Source organism: Terrapene carolina, unplaced genomic scaffold (assembly GCF_002925995.2).
Source record: "Terrapene carolina triunguis isolate 2854851 unplaced genomic scaffold, T_m_triunguis-2.0 Scaffold62, whole genome shotgun sequence".
Taxonomy (NCBI): Eukaryota; Metazoa; Chordata; order Testudines; family Emydidae; genus Terrapene; species Terrapene triunguis.
This window is the reverse complement of record NW_020664413.1, coordinates 10,647,809-10,664,656: the sequence shown is the minus strand read 5'-3', so window position 1 is coordinate 10,664,656 and position 16,848 is coordinate 10,647,809. Positions and strand designations below refer to the sequence as shown.

The following is a 16,848-nucleotide window of genomic DNA, read 5'->3' as shown; positions in this document are numbered from 1 at the left end:
CTTTCTTAACCTATTACTTCTTGTTTTGATGCCATAAACCCTAGTGAAATATCAAATCATTGTTTGTAATGGCTGTGATTTTGGACAATGGATAACATTTCAAGTTTCCCATCATAATATATACACAATCATTCTGAATCCATATTTAGGTAACTCTTTTAAACATTTTGTCATCAGTACTTCAAAACATCAGCTGGGGAGGTGGGCTTGAGTCATTGATTTCTGCTTTAGATTTGAATCTGAATGAAATTTCTGGCATGTTTGTGTGGTTAGATGTTGATAGATGTTTGGCTGTGTGTGTGTGTGTTCCCTGTGTGTGCTGCCCCCGCCCTGCACAGACAGCTGGCACAGCAGACCTCGAGCAAACCACCCAATGACCACAAGATCCGTTAAGGGACGAAGGCACCCAGCCAGGTTTATTGTCGACAAAGCACGGTACTAGTATCCCACAGACTCTACCGGACCACTAATACATGTATGCCCGTAACAATGGACGCAGCTCAGTCAGTGGCGGGACTTTCCACTGCTCCCTAGGCTTGCCAAAGATACTCCCTCTGAGATACATCTTTATACCCCGATACAAACAAGTTAGTACTGCCCCTTTGACATAGTTATTTACTGCCCCCTGACGTCGCTAGTTATCACCCACCATTTTGTATATGTTAGTTTGATTAAAATATTTCTATTATGTACTGTCATCCTGACCTTATCTTTTAGGAGGGTTCAGTGTGTTCCTGTTATCCTTGGGGAATGTTTTTGTACCATCCTTGATATCGGGATGTTCTAGTACCACTTGATATCGGGATGTGTTTGCATAAGCACTATGTGAATAGCACTTCTTAGGAATGTGTATTTCTGCAATATTAGCCCTGTTCTTGCCAAATTCTGTGAGCAGGTCCTGTGCCAGGCCTCTAATACAAGGGCTTATGTCTCAGGCTCTCTTCCTACTAGTTTGAATATGGTTTGATCAATTATAGAGGTCGCAGAGTCCTACCCAAGTACTGGATCCAGATGTAAAACAATGCTCTAGTTCTAATCAGATTAAAAACTAAAAAGGTCCCGAGATATAAAATTCATACCCAGACTTCCAACTTCTTCAAGTTCTATTCTAGTCAGGGTCTTTTACTGCCACAATCACCATGGGATCTGGTGTTTATGGATGTTTCAGATCTGGGGTTTTGGCTCAGTCCATTATAGACAAATGGAATAATAATTACATTTAGAACTGGATTTTAAGTCTGGATTCCAAACTCCCCCCAGAAATTGAAGGTGTCTGGATGTAGTATTTGGGCCCGGTCTGTCTGTGGGGAAAACTGCTTATAAAAGCAAATGTCTAAAGTATACAAATCAAATTGAGTTCCATCGGTGACTCAAACATTAATCTTCAAAAACAGAGTGAGAGTCAATCACATCTCCAAAGTACATCTGCCTTCTGTCCTGAAGAATACTGAATGGCCTGCTTTTCAAAGGTGAAGAGCACCTGCAGCTCTCTCTGAAATCAAAAGAGCTTCAGATGCTTGGCACCTCGGAAAATCTAGCCATGAATGTACAAATGTATGTTTTACTCCACAAAATGTCCAGGAGATTTCAAACTTAAAGGCAGTTCTAGAAGTTTCACTAGCAAAACACATGAATCAGAGAGTCTGTGGCCACCTCAGTAGCACTAGAAAATTAACTGAGGCAGGAGTAGCTGTGAAGATTACAAATTGTTTCATTAAATTCAATTTCACCCTGTGAGAAGGGCATGTAATTCACAAAAACTCAAAAGTGCCTTTGCTCTTGCATCTTCACCTTGGACAAGAAAATATTGTGGTTGGAAAATGGCTCATTGACATCTTATTTCTGGGAGGGCATACATTTTCCAGTTGCTTAAGGCACTGAAAACCTCTGAGAGCTGTTGCTTTAAAAGAACCCTGCCTTATACCCACTTCTCTCTTTTGTCATTAATCCCCATTTTCACAAACAACGTATTCACAAACTTTTATAAGAAAAAGAAGGGAAGGAAGATGAACATGAAGTCTGTGATAGAAGCCCACACAAACATGGACATTCACACGAAGAATTAAGGAATATCAATTTCTATACACAGTGGATTGAGGATGCATAACACTGAGGCTGGTGCCCTGCTGCAGTCAGGCTTAGCAATTTAGATCCTTATCTATGACTGTTAATATCCTTGTGAATTCAGTGTATTTTCTGTCTCTAAATTAACTTCGGTTTGGATTAGTTTGCCTGAAGCAGTTCCAACCCCATCATCAATCTATGACAACCCCAGATTCCACAGAAATGCTCCACAGAAATTAATAGATTCTTGCTAATGAAGCTCAGGATACAACAGAACTAATCCTGGGAATTTACAAACCCATTCATTAGAAGTACTTCAGTGGGATCAATGGAGCACTTCTAATGAATAGGATGGTCATGAGTAGGCAGTCCAAAGAGAATCAATTAAACAAACTGCAATAGTAATTACAGAAGGAACATCCATCGAGGCCAAGGTGACCTCAGCTATGTTAGGCTGAATTAACTATTCAATTATTTTTTACAAAATTGTTTGTGGCGGGAGTTTCACTATGTCTAAGTTAGAAACTTGATACCTGTGAATTATTCCTTGTACAAATCAGCTCGCCCTGCTTTAGAGCAGAGCAAAACTACCCCATCTCCAAAAAAGACAGCATAAAAATCCCCTTTTTGTGCCCATGACTGGTTAAAAAATGGTGTGTCACAGTTCTCAAAAGAAAAAGTTCCCTCCTGGGTCAAGAATGTCAACAGCAGATTCCAGAATCCGGAGAATATTTATTGCACAGTTCTAAGCCCCTGAGAAAGGGAGTGTGAAATAGGAAACAGGCTCACGAAAGGCAGATGCCATAATTAGAATGTTGTTACTGTTTACCTTGGCGGGTACTCTGAATTCCCCATATTCTTTCAGGAGTTCCTGAGTTTCTTCTGCGGATTCCCCTGTGGAATTGTGAGTAGAGAGGTAATATTCGCCTGTTTCTTGGATCCAGTCTAAGGCCTGGGAATGGCAAAAGCAACCAAAGAAAATTAAAAAATAGGTCTGTGTATTTCAAGAATTAATCCTTTTATGAAAACTCTTACAAATGAAGGATCTCGGTTCCAGTGGGACCTTGTGCTTTGTGTATTAAAACATACTCTAAGGACACATCAAGAGAACACATCAGTTAACGCAGATGGCCAGATTCAGAGGGGATATGTAAAGTGGCATAATTTGCCCGTGAGTGAGTTAAGGGATTTTAAGTGAGAGTAACTTACATGTGGAGGAAAAGATTCTCTGGTTCAGCCACACTATGTTCAGTGGCTAAACACAACCCAGGGATCCCCCTTACAAAGGTTGAATCTTGAGGGGGTCAAAACACCTGGGTTTCCAGCTGCTTTGTACTGGCAGGATGGCACAGTGCAACTGGAGTGGGGCCAGAAAGGAGGCTTGTACTAGGAAAACCAACTAACAGGAGAATGAGCGAGAGTCCTCCCCACCCCAACTCTTAAACCTATTAACCTGCATTTTCTTATATTGTTCAGCCTCCTCGCATGCAAGTTGCACAAATGTAAGGCCTGATTCTCCATTGCCTTGCCCCTTGTTTAGTGATTTATACCTGTGCAAAGGGGGAGAGAAAGGATGAGAGGAAGGAATGTCCAGCGGTTAGGGCTTTAACCTGGGATTTGGGAGACCAGGGTTTAATTCCCTACTTTGCCACAGAATTCCTGTATGGCCTTGGACAAGTCACTTGGGTATGGCTACACTGAAATTAGACACTCCCGGCTGGCTCGTGCCAGCTGGCTCGGGCTAATGGGCTGTTTGGTTGTGATGTAGATGTTTGGGCTCGGACTGGAACCCAGGCTCTAGGACCCTGCTAGGTGGGAGGGTCCCAGAGCTCCAGCTGCAGCCTGAGCCAGAACATCTACACTGCAATTAAACGACTCCTTAGCCTGCGTCTGGCTAACCAGAGTCAGCAGGCACAGGCCAGCTGCAGGTGTCTAACCCTAAGTGTCTCTGTGCCTTAGGTGCTCATCTGTAAATCAGGGATGACAGTACTTCGTTACCTCACTGGGGGTTGGGAGAATAACAACATTTAAAAAAACATATTTTGTGTGGTACCCAGATACTAAGGAAATGGATGTCATATAAATGCAGAAGATAGACAGATAGCCCGATCAGAATTCTCCTGTCATTCACACAGTAAGCACTTTGCACTACTATAAATAACTACAGAAGGCCAGCCACTCCCAGTCCCTATTCAAGCCCAAATTAATGCTGTTAAATTTGCAAATGAATTGTAGCTCTGCAGTTTTTCTTTGAAGTCTGTTTTTGAAGTTTTGTTGAAGGATGGCTACTTTTAAATCTGTTATTGAATGTCCAGGGAGATTGAAGTGTTCTCCTACTGGCTTTTGTATGCTCACTACAAAAGCAATTTTCCCTCTCTTGGTATTGACACCTCCTCATCAATTATTGGGAGTGGACCACATCTACCCTGACTGAATTGGCCTTGTTATCACTGGTTCTCCACTTGTAAGGTAACTCCCTCCTCTTCATGTGTCAGCATATCTATGCCTGTATCTGTAATTTTCACTCAATGCATCTGAAGAAGTGGTTACCCATGAAAGCTTATGCCCAAATACATCTGTTAGTCTTTAAGGTGCCACCAGACTCCTCGTTGTTTTTATAGATACAATGATATATAAAAACCCCAGACAGGACTGGGTCATTACAGTACCTGTTTGGCACTGCGCTCAAAGACCACGTACTGTTGGCACTGATCTAATCTCCGTTTCTTCAAAGTCCAGAAGTGAAGAACCCGGTTCTCTCTCTGCAGCAGTTCGCTCAGAATGGCTGTGGGGCCAAGCAGAATGGCTCTGTAAGTGGACGCAGACATAAACCAACAAAGACTGAGCTCATTTCCCTGTCACCAGAGTGAACTTGCAGGAGTAGAGCCCTTCAGACCATCCTTCTTAAACAAAACACTGAGTTAAAAAAGGCTGGTGAAAAAAAATACAAAACAAATTTTGTGGGATTTTCTTTTCAGTTGAAAAATCAAAATTAGTAAAATTAGTAAAAATTAAACAGTTTCAGCGTTACCGGGCATTAGTGACTTTGTGTGGGGGATAGGGAAAATGCCAAAACAGAGTTTCAGATTGAGTTAGATTTAGTGCCAACATAACTTGATGCACACTATTGTTGCACCTTCATTGAATGTTCTATCCTGCTGCTTCACTTGGGCCTGGAGTGATGGAGACAGGGGAAGAAAAGATTCACTTCTACTCTATTCTGCCTGGTGGAGGGCTCGAGACTGCCCAGCATCTTGGGCCAAGCAGGGGAAATGACATTTTAGAGGTGTCAAGTATTTCTGCAGAATTTAGGGAGAAATCAGGTTTAGTCCTCAAGAGAAAATGGTGTCCCTTCTCTGCAGATATAACAAACTGGTGAAGTTCCATTACACAAGGGGCATAAGGTTTGAAGAGCCTGTGAAGGGGATGGAGACCCCTGAGAACAATGTGCAGCCCTTTACAGTGAACTTTGGTTTGGGGGGGGGTAGAGATAGGACCTGTGGATCAGCTATACATTGATTCACTTACCTTTGCTCCCCACGGAGAGGAGGTGGTATGAGGGCATTATGGAAATGACTGTAGTCTCAAGCAGGGCCGGCTCCAGGCACCAGCTCAGCAAGCAGGTGCTTGGGGCGGCCACGGGGAAGGGGCGGCACGTCGGGCTCTTCGGCGGCAATTCGGCGGCGGGAACCTCGGTTCCTCTCGGAAGGAAGGACCTGCTGCTGAAGTGTCGCCGAAGAAGAAAGCGGCAAGGTGGAGTTGCCGCCGATCGCAATCGCGGCTTTTTTTTTTCCCCCCCGCTGCTTGGGGCGGCAAAACCCCTGGAGCCGGCCCTGATCTCAAGGCCAAAGAGCAGCTGAAGTAGCTCTGCTGCTGCCCTAAGGAGGTATATGTTCTCTCATACCTCGCCATCTTTGCCAACCCAGGCTATGTAGACTTAATACTGGGGACTAGAACCCAGGACCTTCACAACCAAAGCACTGGCCTCAACCTCTTGAGCTAACAGAATGATTAAGAACAGGTGTTACATCCCACTTGAGAGGGATGTAACACACTTAGCCAGTGTGTCACACATACTAGTTTAAAAGAAAAGATTTGCTAGCCAGACTCCCCATTAGAAAAAGTTGAAACGTTCATTTTGACATTTTCTAAATGAAATGTTTCAACATTTTAATCCAAAACCACTTTTTGCTTTGAATCTTACTTCCATGTTGTTGGTTTTTTAAAAGGTAAAAACACCCCAAAACAAAATGAAATGAAACATTTTGTTCAACCTGTAATGAATTTTTTAAATTTTTTCAGTTAGCTGAAAAATTCAAAAACATTTCATTTCAGATTAATCTAAAATGACTTTTCCCCCTCTTTTTCGGTTTGGCCGCTGAACTGAAAAACTGATTATCTGCATGCTCACATAAGGACTACACACTAGCATAATTTAGGCATGTGTTTATGTACTTTGCTGAATCAGGGCCTAAACAACTTGGCCCATCATTTTTCATAGATGCAGAAATCATAGAGTGACAAAATACAACCAATTTTTCAAATTCATTAACAATTTAAGCTAAATATGAGATTAAATCTGGCACCAATAGAAAAACTAGCATCCATAGAAAGAAAAAAGTGTCTTTTGTAATGATCAAAGGCATTTTTATGCTCTTACTGAGTGCAAATAACCCAGGTTCCTGTGCTCTTGTTATTAATCTATATAATGTCTGCATTGCCATTAATCTACTCCTTTCTACAACTTCACAAGTAATTCAATAATAAAAAATTTTGCTTAGTTCTGCAGATTCACTTTGGCTCGTCTTTAGCAGCACCTTACATGATTGCTGGGGACAGATTAGTAACTGTTCGATTAAGAGTGGGGGAATAGGAGTGGAAACACAGCCAAAAACTTTGACTATATCATCATGTTGCAACAATGTTCTTTTGACCAAGTGAAAGAGACTAGTGAAGGACAGGACAGTTGGTTAGTGCTTGCTGTGGCAGCGTGATTTGGAATACAAAAAATGAATTGATACGAGTTGCATTCCGATGACAAGCATATTTTGATTTTGATTTTGATTTTCTGCTTGTCTTGGCAGGAGAGGAATGTATTGAGATCTTATACTTGATTTGTGTCTATTCATACTTTCATAGATTTTAAGGCCAGAAGGTATTTATGATCATTCTGTCTGACCTCCTGTATCACGCAACTCATGGAACTGCACCCTGTCATTCCCGTAGACTTCATCCAAATGAGAGGAGCCACAGAGCAGTGTCTTTCTGATGTTCATTTAACATTCACCAGAGTTAGTGTTTTATATGAGAAACTCAGTCTAATGGAGAAAGGAACTCCTTCATAAAGATCCCAAGATGTTGTTGTTAAAGTTATCGATAATGGATGTTGTTTCAGTTATAGTAAGTAGTAAGCTTCTGGGCTCCTTTATGACATGTCTAGAAGCCTTAGGGTGATGAGAATCTGACATCTAGGTTTGTGAGAGAAAAAATCTTAATGCTGCCATTGCATCAATGCACCAACCTTTCACTTGCTGCTCAGGCCCCCTGGTATGGCTTGCTACTCCAGGCATGCTGACGTTGTTCCTGTGAATGTACTTGAGGAATACTTCAGCGTTCCTTCGTGCTAATGTGCAAGCCTATGGAAAACCCCCCAGAGAAGAGTTACCATTGCAAAAGTAAAAATAAAACAAGAGGAAATTTATTAAATAATGAGTTTTTCTCTTGACCTCCAGAAGCAGGTGCTCATACATGAAAGAATTCTGGAGAATAACATCTGACAGTCACATGTTCCACACATCACCTACTAAACTAACAATCTCATGGATGGTGCATTACACAGTATTAACTATACCTGGCTATTTAGAAACAATGGCTGATTTAATTTCCTGAAGCAAATTAATTATGATAATAAAGTAACTGTGCAAAGATCGGGTACAGAGCATACATTTTTAATCTAGCAGAAATCGACTGATAAATTTATGAATGTGATTGTATGGTAGGGTTGCCTGCGATAACAAGGACTGAACTTGATGACACAGGAGGCCCCTTCCAGTGCTATGTGCCACATAATGCCTCATGAAATTTGCTCATTGCATACCACAATGAGTGATCTATATATTTCACTTTTTAAGATTGGCCTATGTGAGTAGTTTCAAATAAGTATAGTCATTTGTAATGGGTGGCAGGCTCTTGGCAAGTTGACATTCAAGCCAACCAGCTCAGCAGCTCATATGGTGTAACACCTGGATGGCAGGCAGAAAGCCCAGAATCAACCCTGGTGCTGCCCTGTGGAGGTGAAATCTACTTCATGCATCTCTAATTCATTAGTTACATGGAATTCTGAGCATTGTAAATAAGCACATATGAAATGCCTTGTACTATCGGGTATTTTAAATTTTCACAATAAATAATTGTGCGAACAAATAATATTTAGCGCTTGTGTAGCAACTAACATGCTCCAACTGTAATGCAAACATTCCCTAATTAATCCTTGCAATGCCTCTCTCAGATAAGTATAACTATCCCCATTATACAGGTGGGAAACTTGCCCAGAGGTTACATAGCAAGTCAGTAGGAGAGCTGGGATTAGAATTTAGAACCTCCCGCCCTGCAAGTGCAAAAACATTGCTCTAAACTGCTCTGCCTACTATAATAATACTTAATAATCCTGTTCTTCCAAGCCTGAAAGAGTTTCCGAGCAATTACAGAAGTAAGACTGGACCTTGAGAAAAGCCTCCTTCTGTTCCAGATGCTTGCTGATAAGGGGGATGACATGGTCTATCTCAGCTGCTGGTCCAAGCTTATCCCGACCTCCGCACCAATCTTCATCCCTTCTGTACTCCTGTTCCAGACTCTCCAGCACACTGCACACCTGAAGAATGGCCCCAAAACACAGCAGCTCAGTTACCGGAGTCATAATCAGCAACATAAAGATTCATTAAAAGCTGATTAGCTCACTGTTAGACCTGTCAAAAGTGTTTCACAGATAAGTATTTGGGATCTCAGTCCATGGGAGCAGTGCCATCAGGGAGTGTTGGATATATGGGTGCAAAGGGCCTCTTCATAGAAGGCCCTATCATCCATTCTTCACACTAGGGATCCCTGCAATTTGGAGCTGTGGTCTGTAACTCATCCTGATTAAGGAGGAGAAATCCTACTCCCCCTCTAAGGAATAACAGGTGAGAAACCCTGAGGTTTATACTGGGATAGAGTTCCATCCGGCCCCAGAAGATCATTCAGGAAATGATCCCTATTCAGGAAAGGTGCTTTGACATGTGCTTAATCCCACTGAAGTCAACAAGATTTAGCACATGGTTGAAATCAAACACATGCTTAAATACTTTCCTGAAACAGAACCTAAATCTGGAATTAATTTTCTTCAGCTGCACATTAGGTCTTGTCTGTGGCCAGTTTCTGTAACAGTTGTTTAGAAAAGGTTATAGTTTAAATTGGTGTAACCCCTCAGTGTTGATGCGGTTATACTGGTATAAAGCTGCTTACCTATAGCTTACTCTGGTAAATTTACCGGAATGAGCCAACTAAACCCCTATAGTTAAACAGTATGAAAATGGTGTGCAGAGCAGCCCTTAACAGCAACAGAGCTTTTGCTACTGTGAAAAGACTGCATGCGGATAGTGACAGACTGGGATTCTAAGTGCCCTACCACCCATGTGCTAAATCCCATTGACGTCAAAAATATGTCCTTCAAACATTCTCCCAAATTTTCAGTGAAGTTGGATTTGACCACGTTCACACGTTCTTATACACTTCCCACTAATATTCATCTGAACAAGGCTAATGTTCAGAGGAAGCTTCTATTTGTGAGAATGTCTGTGTGCAAATGTGCATGTTGACACAAGGACACTTATTTGCGCAGGAAGCGTGCCAGGTGCTGTACACAGAATAAGCATTTGGCTTACCTGCTTTTTATTTTGGGGTTCTTGAGGGCATCGAAATGTTTTGGAGTACTGGCCCTGAGGCAATTAACCAAACAAGATGAACAGCGTTGTGTACATGCCTTTCACAAATAGGACTGCCTCATATATGCAAATGTCATTACTCTTTGTTACCATGATGAGGAAAGATTAGCATAAAGTCTGTTGTAAACACAGTCAGGAAGGAACTAGGATAACTTTAAATCAGGGGACCAGAGGGGTAGCCAGAACAGCCTCTGTGGAACAGAGTTATGGAAAAGTTCAAACATTTCTTACAATTCCCTAGCTCTAGCATCTCTCCCACAGCTGCTCCCTACAGTGTTCCCCACTCCCTTTCTGAGAGTATCAAAGCCCCAGTTACTTATTCAGGCTATCCTCCTGTGTATAAAAATTATTGTCATCTAATCAGGAAACAGAAACACCATGTGACCTAGATGACCAATCAAATAGCCTGATTGTTGATGAACGATTACTTGCAGAGAACAGTTTGTGAGCTGAACTATCTTCACACCAAACAGTCACTGAATAAAAGCAACCAATGAGCAAACTGCTGGACATGGCAATATGCTCATCTAAAACTTGCAAGTGGAAAAGGGTCTCGATTTGACAAATAAACTACATATATTTCGGCCAGCGTGTCTCACTGCATAAGGCACCAATGTGTCCCTCAGTGGGTTTTTTTCTCAGATCCCTTTAGCAGCGGTAGCTCATTTCAACCCTATGTATACTAAGGAGAGTAACCGGGTTCAAAAGTCTTGCCAGCCAAAGGCACATGTAACAAGGTTTGCATTTACATTGAACATGGTTACAAATGCATTAAACAAACCATGTTGGAGACTAGCCAAGGGGTAGTTGTAACATGGGGGCGTTAGAAAAAATCCCTGTCCATAATGGACAAGAAACTGTGCTACCATCAAATCAACTACACCCATTACAGGGCATGGTTCTGCTCCTAATGTGGCAGGTCCTGACAGGGCTGGCACTCTCAACTGCATGGACTAACTGCAGGGATCAATGTAAATAAATCACTGTTTCCTTTTGTATACCCAACCCAAAGATATGCAATGTCCACGCCAGCACAAACTGCATGATTGTGCTAAGTTAAACCATGCAATGCCATCTGAGCATCCACATGAGAAGCCCTGGGGTAAACAGACCTAATTCCCATTGACCTCAATAAGAGTTGCACTTGTTTATGCAAGGGATGAACTAATCCAACCATACCAGAAGCCAGTTCGCATGCACTTTGCAATATATAGACTCCTGGAACAAGGCAAGGTAGAGCTGATATATGATTCTTACCATGGTGTACATTGTCTTGCCCTGTACTACTGGGTTAGGAGTAGCCACTCTATAATTTATTTCCTTATTTTTTTGGTACCAGGATGCCTAACTAGTATTGATACTTCAGGCCAGGGCTCATCAAAAATTGTAAATGTTAAGTGGTAGCAATTTAAAAGGAAAGAAACAAACAGAGCCCTTTACAAAATATTTGAAATGAAACAAAAAAAAATAATCTAAATTCTAAACAAAAATATTGTGGTTTCAGGCTCTTTCCCTCCTTCATCCCCTTTCTCTTTCCCTTTTTCCCCCTGGGGGAAGGGGAGAGAAAAAACCCCAACTCAATATTGTTCATATCATTTTAATGAAAAGAAGAATGGGGGCAGGGGAACAAAAGTTTTCATATAGTTCAACGTGACATTTATCAAAAAAAACCTTTCAGATGCAACAATTTTGACCAGCTCTACTTCTGGGTTTTGTGCCTGATATTCCAGACTCTCCATCCATACCTTGGGGACTACTCAAGATAAGGTAGAAGAACCCTAAAGCTGAAGCTTTGTGCTATGCCCCAGAAAGCTACCATGGCCTGCAATTGTGAAAGGGGATTGGGAGCCAGTCAAGGTCCTCTGCAGATTAGAGAGTAACCAAGTGACTAGGAGGCAGATGGCACTAGTTGGTACAATCAAGACCTTTCCTGTTTAGGTTGGGAACCAGCTATGTTAGTGTATATACTAGGACAATATCGTTCAGCTCACCTGCTCAGAGGTTTTATAGAAAGCAACTGACGCATTGACCAACTTGAGCCTGTCCTCCATCTTCAACATCAGCTGTTGCCAATGTAATGCCACCTTTTCAGCACACTCACGGATGGCATCAGCATCGTAGTGCCCAGCCTGTAGCAATACTTCAGCCTTCTGCTGTACCTGCAGAGCACTCTGGTGTGTCTTCTGTAAGGAAGTGGCATGAAAGAGGGACTGTGTATGAGGGGAGGAAAAAGAGGTTTGTACAGATGTACCAGGTGTATGGTAAAGAGATGAAGCGAGGTGTGAGCATGGAGATGCAAGAGAGTGAAACATTTTCAGAAAATTTTCTAGAATTAACATTTATTTTTTATAAAGCACTTTGGTGCACCTTATTAACACAAGTGCACAACACGTTGTTAGAGCAGGAGCAGCAAGCACTGGCGGATATATGGGTAAACTCCATAGATTAGCTACTGCCACTATGACAGTAACATAGGAATCCTGATGGAATTACACCCTTTTTGGTACCCAAAATTCAACTAATGGCAATCAGGAGCTATATCCGGCCTCCACACAGTGCCTAATGCTCCCCACTCTGGAGCAAAGGATGAAAGCAATCAGCAAATCTATAACAGTTAGCAAACTAAGGGCCCGATCCTGAAACATTTAAACTCATAACTTTACTCACATGAGTATTTCCATTAACATAAATGGGATTATTCATGTGAGTAAAGATATTCACTTGCCCAGGTGTCTGTGGGATCAGGCCCTAATATTCCAACCAATCAATTCCAGAAAATATGAAGGTGCCTTAAAGGGACCATTATCTCTTTTAATCTCTGTAAATGGCCATGCAAAATGTATTATTATTAATAATAGTGTTATTTCATAATTAGGGCTTCTTTTGGGGGGTTATTAATTTCATTTTTCAGGGTTAATTTTTAGCAATGTTTGAGTTTTATGTAGATGTCCAACAATTAGGGTTTTGGTACATACTGTAATGTACCTACTGTAATGAGTAACGTATATTATATACGTTACTCGTTACAGTAGTACAGGGGTTCTCAAATTTCATTGCACCGCGACCCCCTTCTGACAACAAAAATTATTACAGGACCCAGGAGGGGGGACCGAAGCCTGAGCCCACCCAAGCGCCGGCACCCCGGGGCAGGGGGCAAAGCCAAAGCCCCATCCCCCCCAGGCCGGGGGGGCCAAAGCTGAAGTCCAGTGGCTTCAGCCCCAGGCAGGGGGCCTGTAACCTGAGCCCTGCAAAAATGAGGGGGTTAGTTAAACAGAAATTAAAAGGTACAGTGACTAAAGTGAAATCCCTGCAAGCTGCATGGGCGCTTTTTAAAAACACCATAATAGAGGCCCAACTTAAATGTATACCCCAAATTAGAAACACAGTAAAAGTACTAAAAAAGAGCCACCGTGGCTTAACAACCATGTAAAAGAAGCAGTGAAAGATAAAAAGACTTCCTTTAAAAAGTGGAAGTCAAATCCTAGCGAGGTAAATAGAAAGGAGCATAAACACTGCCAAATTAAGTGTAAAAATGTAATAAGAAAAGCCAAAGAGGAGTTTGAAGAATGGCTAGCCAAAAACGCCAAAGGTAATAACAAAATGTTTTTTAAGTACATCAGAAGCAGGAAGCCTGCTAAACAACCAGTGGGGCCCCTCGATGATAGAGATAGAAAAGAAGCGCTTAAAGACAATAAAGTCATTGCGGAGAAACTAAACAAATTCTTTGCTTCAATCTTCACGGCTGAGGATGTTAGGGAGATTCCCAAACCTGAGCCGGCTTTTGTAGGTGACAAATCTGAGGAACTGTCACAGATTGAAGTGTCACTAGAGGAGGTTTTGGAATTAATTGATAAACTTAACATTACCCAATAGTTCTGAAAGAACTCAAATGTGAAATTGTGGAACTATTAACTAGGGTTTGTAACCTGTCCTTTAAATCGGCTTCTGCACCCAACGACTGGAAGATAGCTAATGTAACGCCAATATTTAAAAAGGGCTCTAGAGGTGATCCTGGCAATTACAGACCGGTAAGTCTAATGTCAGTACCAGGCAAATTAGTTGAAACAATAGTAAAGAATAAAATTGTCAGACACATAAAAGAACATAAATTGTTGGGCAAAAGTCAACATGGTTTTTCTAAAGGGAAATCGTGTCTTACTAATCTATTAGAGTTCTTTGAAGGGGTCAACAAACATGTGGACAAGGGGGATCCAGTGGACATAGTGTACTTAGATTTCCAGAAAGCCTTTGACAAGGTCCCTCACCAAAGGCTCTTACGTAAATTAAGATGTCATGGGATAAAAGGGAAGGTCCTTTCATGGATTGAGAACTGGTTAAAAGACAGGGAACAAAGGGTAGGAATTAATGGTAAATTCTCAGAATGGAGAGGGGTAACTAGTGGTGTTCCCCAAGGGTCAGTCCTAGGACCAATCCTATTAAACTTATTCATAAATGATCTGCAGAAAGGTGAGGTGGCAATGTTTGCAGGTGATACTAAACTGCTCAAGATAGTTAAGACCAAAGCAGACTGTGATGAACTTCAAAAAGATCTCACAAAACTAAGCGATTGGGAAACAAAATGGCAAATGAAATTTAATGTGGATAAATGTAAAGTAATGCACATTGGAAAAAATAACCCCAACTATACATACAATATGATGGGGGCTAATTTAGCTACAACAAATCAGGAAAAAGATCTTGGAGTCATCGTGGATAGTTCTCTGAAGACACGCAGTGTGCAGAGGCGGTCAAAAAAGCAAACAAGATGTTAGGAATCATTAAAAAGGGGATAGAGAATAAGACGGAGAATATATTATTGCCCTTATATAAATCAATGGTACGCCCACATCTTGAATACTGCATATAGATATGGTCTCCTCATCTCAAAAAAGATATACTGGCACTAGAAAAGGTTCAGAGAAGGGCAACTAAAATGATTAGGTGTTTGGAGAGGGTCCCATATGAGGAGAGATTAAAGAGGTTAGGACTTTTCAGCTTGGAAAAGAGGAGACTAAGGGGGGATATGATAGAGGTATATAAAATTATGAGTGATGTGGAGAAAGTAGATAAGGAAAAGTTATTTACTTATTCCCATAATACAAGAGCTAGGGGTCACCAAATGAAATTAATAGGCAGCAGGTTTAAAACAAATAAAAGGAAGTTCTTCTTCACACAGCGCACAGTCAACTTGTGGAACTCCTTACCTGAGAAGGTTGTGAAGGCTAGGACTGTAACAGTGTTTAAAAGAGAACTGGATAAATTCATGGAGGTTAAGTCCATTAATCATCAAAGGGGTAGCTGTATTAGTCTGGATCTGTAAAAGCAGCAAAGAGTCCTGTGGCACCTTATAGATTGGGGTAGGCAACCTATGGCACACGTGCCGAAGGTGGCACACGAGCTGATTTTCAGTGGCACTCACTGCCCGGGTCCTTGTCACCGGTCCGGGGGGGCTCTGCATTTTAATTTAATTTTAAATGAAGCTTCTTAAACATTTAAAAAACCTTATTTACTTTACATACAACAATAGTTTTGTTATATATTATAGACTTATAGAAAGAGACTTACCTTCTAAAAACATTAAAATGTATGACTGGCACGCGAAATCTTAAATTAGAGTGAATAAATGAAGACTCGGCACACCACTTCTGAAAGGTTGCCGATCCCTGTTATAGATCAACAGACGTATTGGAGCATGAGCTTTCGTAGGTGAATACCCACTTCTTCGGATGCATGTGAAGAAGTGGGTATTCACCCACGAAAGCTCATGCTCCAATACGTCTGTTAGTCTATAAGGTGCCATAGGACTCTTTGCTTCTTTTACAAGTCCATTAATGGCTATTAGCCACGATGGGTAAGGAATGGTGTCCCTAGATTCTGTTTGTCAGATGGTGGAGATGGATGGCAGGAGAGAGATCACTTGATCATTACCTGTTAGGTTCACTCCCTCTGGGGCACCTGGCATTGGCCACTGTCGGTAGACAGGATACTGGGCTAGATGGACCTTTGGTCTGACCCAGTACAGCCGTTCTTATGCCTTAGCTTGGCCCCCAGCTTGGGCCCCAGCAAGTCTAAGCCAGCCCTGGTGACCCCATTAAAACGGGGTCACGACCCACTTTGGGGTCACGACCCACAGTTTGAAAACCACTGCAGGAGTATATACTGTACCGAGTAATCCTTTTGTAATGTTTCCTAGTGCACTTTAACATAATACAGTTTCAAAGAGCACTATGTTAAAGAGCACTGGGGAACCTTTAGTGCACACCAGACCAATTCATGAACAACATATTAGTGCGCTTTAGAAATCACATCCCGTAATCTGCATTATTGCTCCATGTAGACAAGCCCATAGATACAAGTACCAGTTTCCAGTGTTTATTGGCTAAACACTGGTTTCATTTATTGTTTGTTGGGAGTGTTTTATTGCTGTTTATCAGTTAAAACCTAAAATCAGAAGCCCTATTAATAATTCATAATAGAATTTGAGCCACCTGGATGAAAAAAAGTTGCACTAGTCTTTGAAGATCTTAGTGATCTTGACTCCCCATGCCTTGTAACATCTAATAATAATGTACCACAATAATATTTCATGTCAGATACGTTACTGTAAGGGGAGTTGCAGTCACACCACCCCGGGGAATGCCAGGAGACAAGAGTACCTCCTGGAGTCCTCTGGCTGTGCTGACTGGAGGAGTAATTTACTACAATAATTGAAGGCTTTTAGGGCAGTTGCTCAGCTATGAAGGCCAGGGTGTAGGAGGGACAGAATCATGAATCCACACACTCCTCATCCTTTTTCATAGCTATT

General features: G+C 41.6%; 1 protein-coding gene across 1 annotated transcript in view; it reads right to left on the bottom strand.

Annotated features, from left to right (window-relative positions):
* Positions 1-16,848, bottom strand: part of KALRN (kalirin RhoGEF kinase) — a 716,112-nt gene that overhangs the window by 211,961 nt on the left and 487,303 nt on the right. Inside the window, exons 17-21 of the mRNA XM_026647403.1 lie at positions 12,035-12,253; positions 8,786-8,935; positions 7,586-7,700; positions 4,734-4,849; positions 2,894-3,016 (exon numbers count right to left, since the gene is read on the bottom strand). Coding sequence (XP_026503188.1) covers positions 2,894-3,016; positions 4,734-4,849; positions 7,586-7,700; positions 8,786-8,935; positions 12,035-12,253 — 723 coding nt within the window. The remainder of the gene's footprint in view (positions 1-2,893; positions 3,017-4,733; positions 4,850-7,585; positions 7,701-8,785; positions 8,936-12,034; positions 12,254-16,848) is intronic.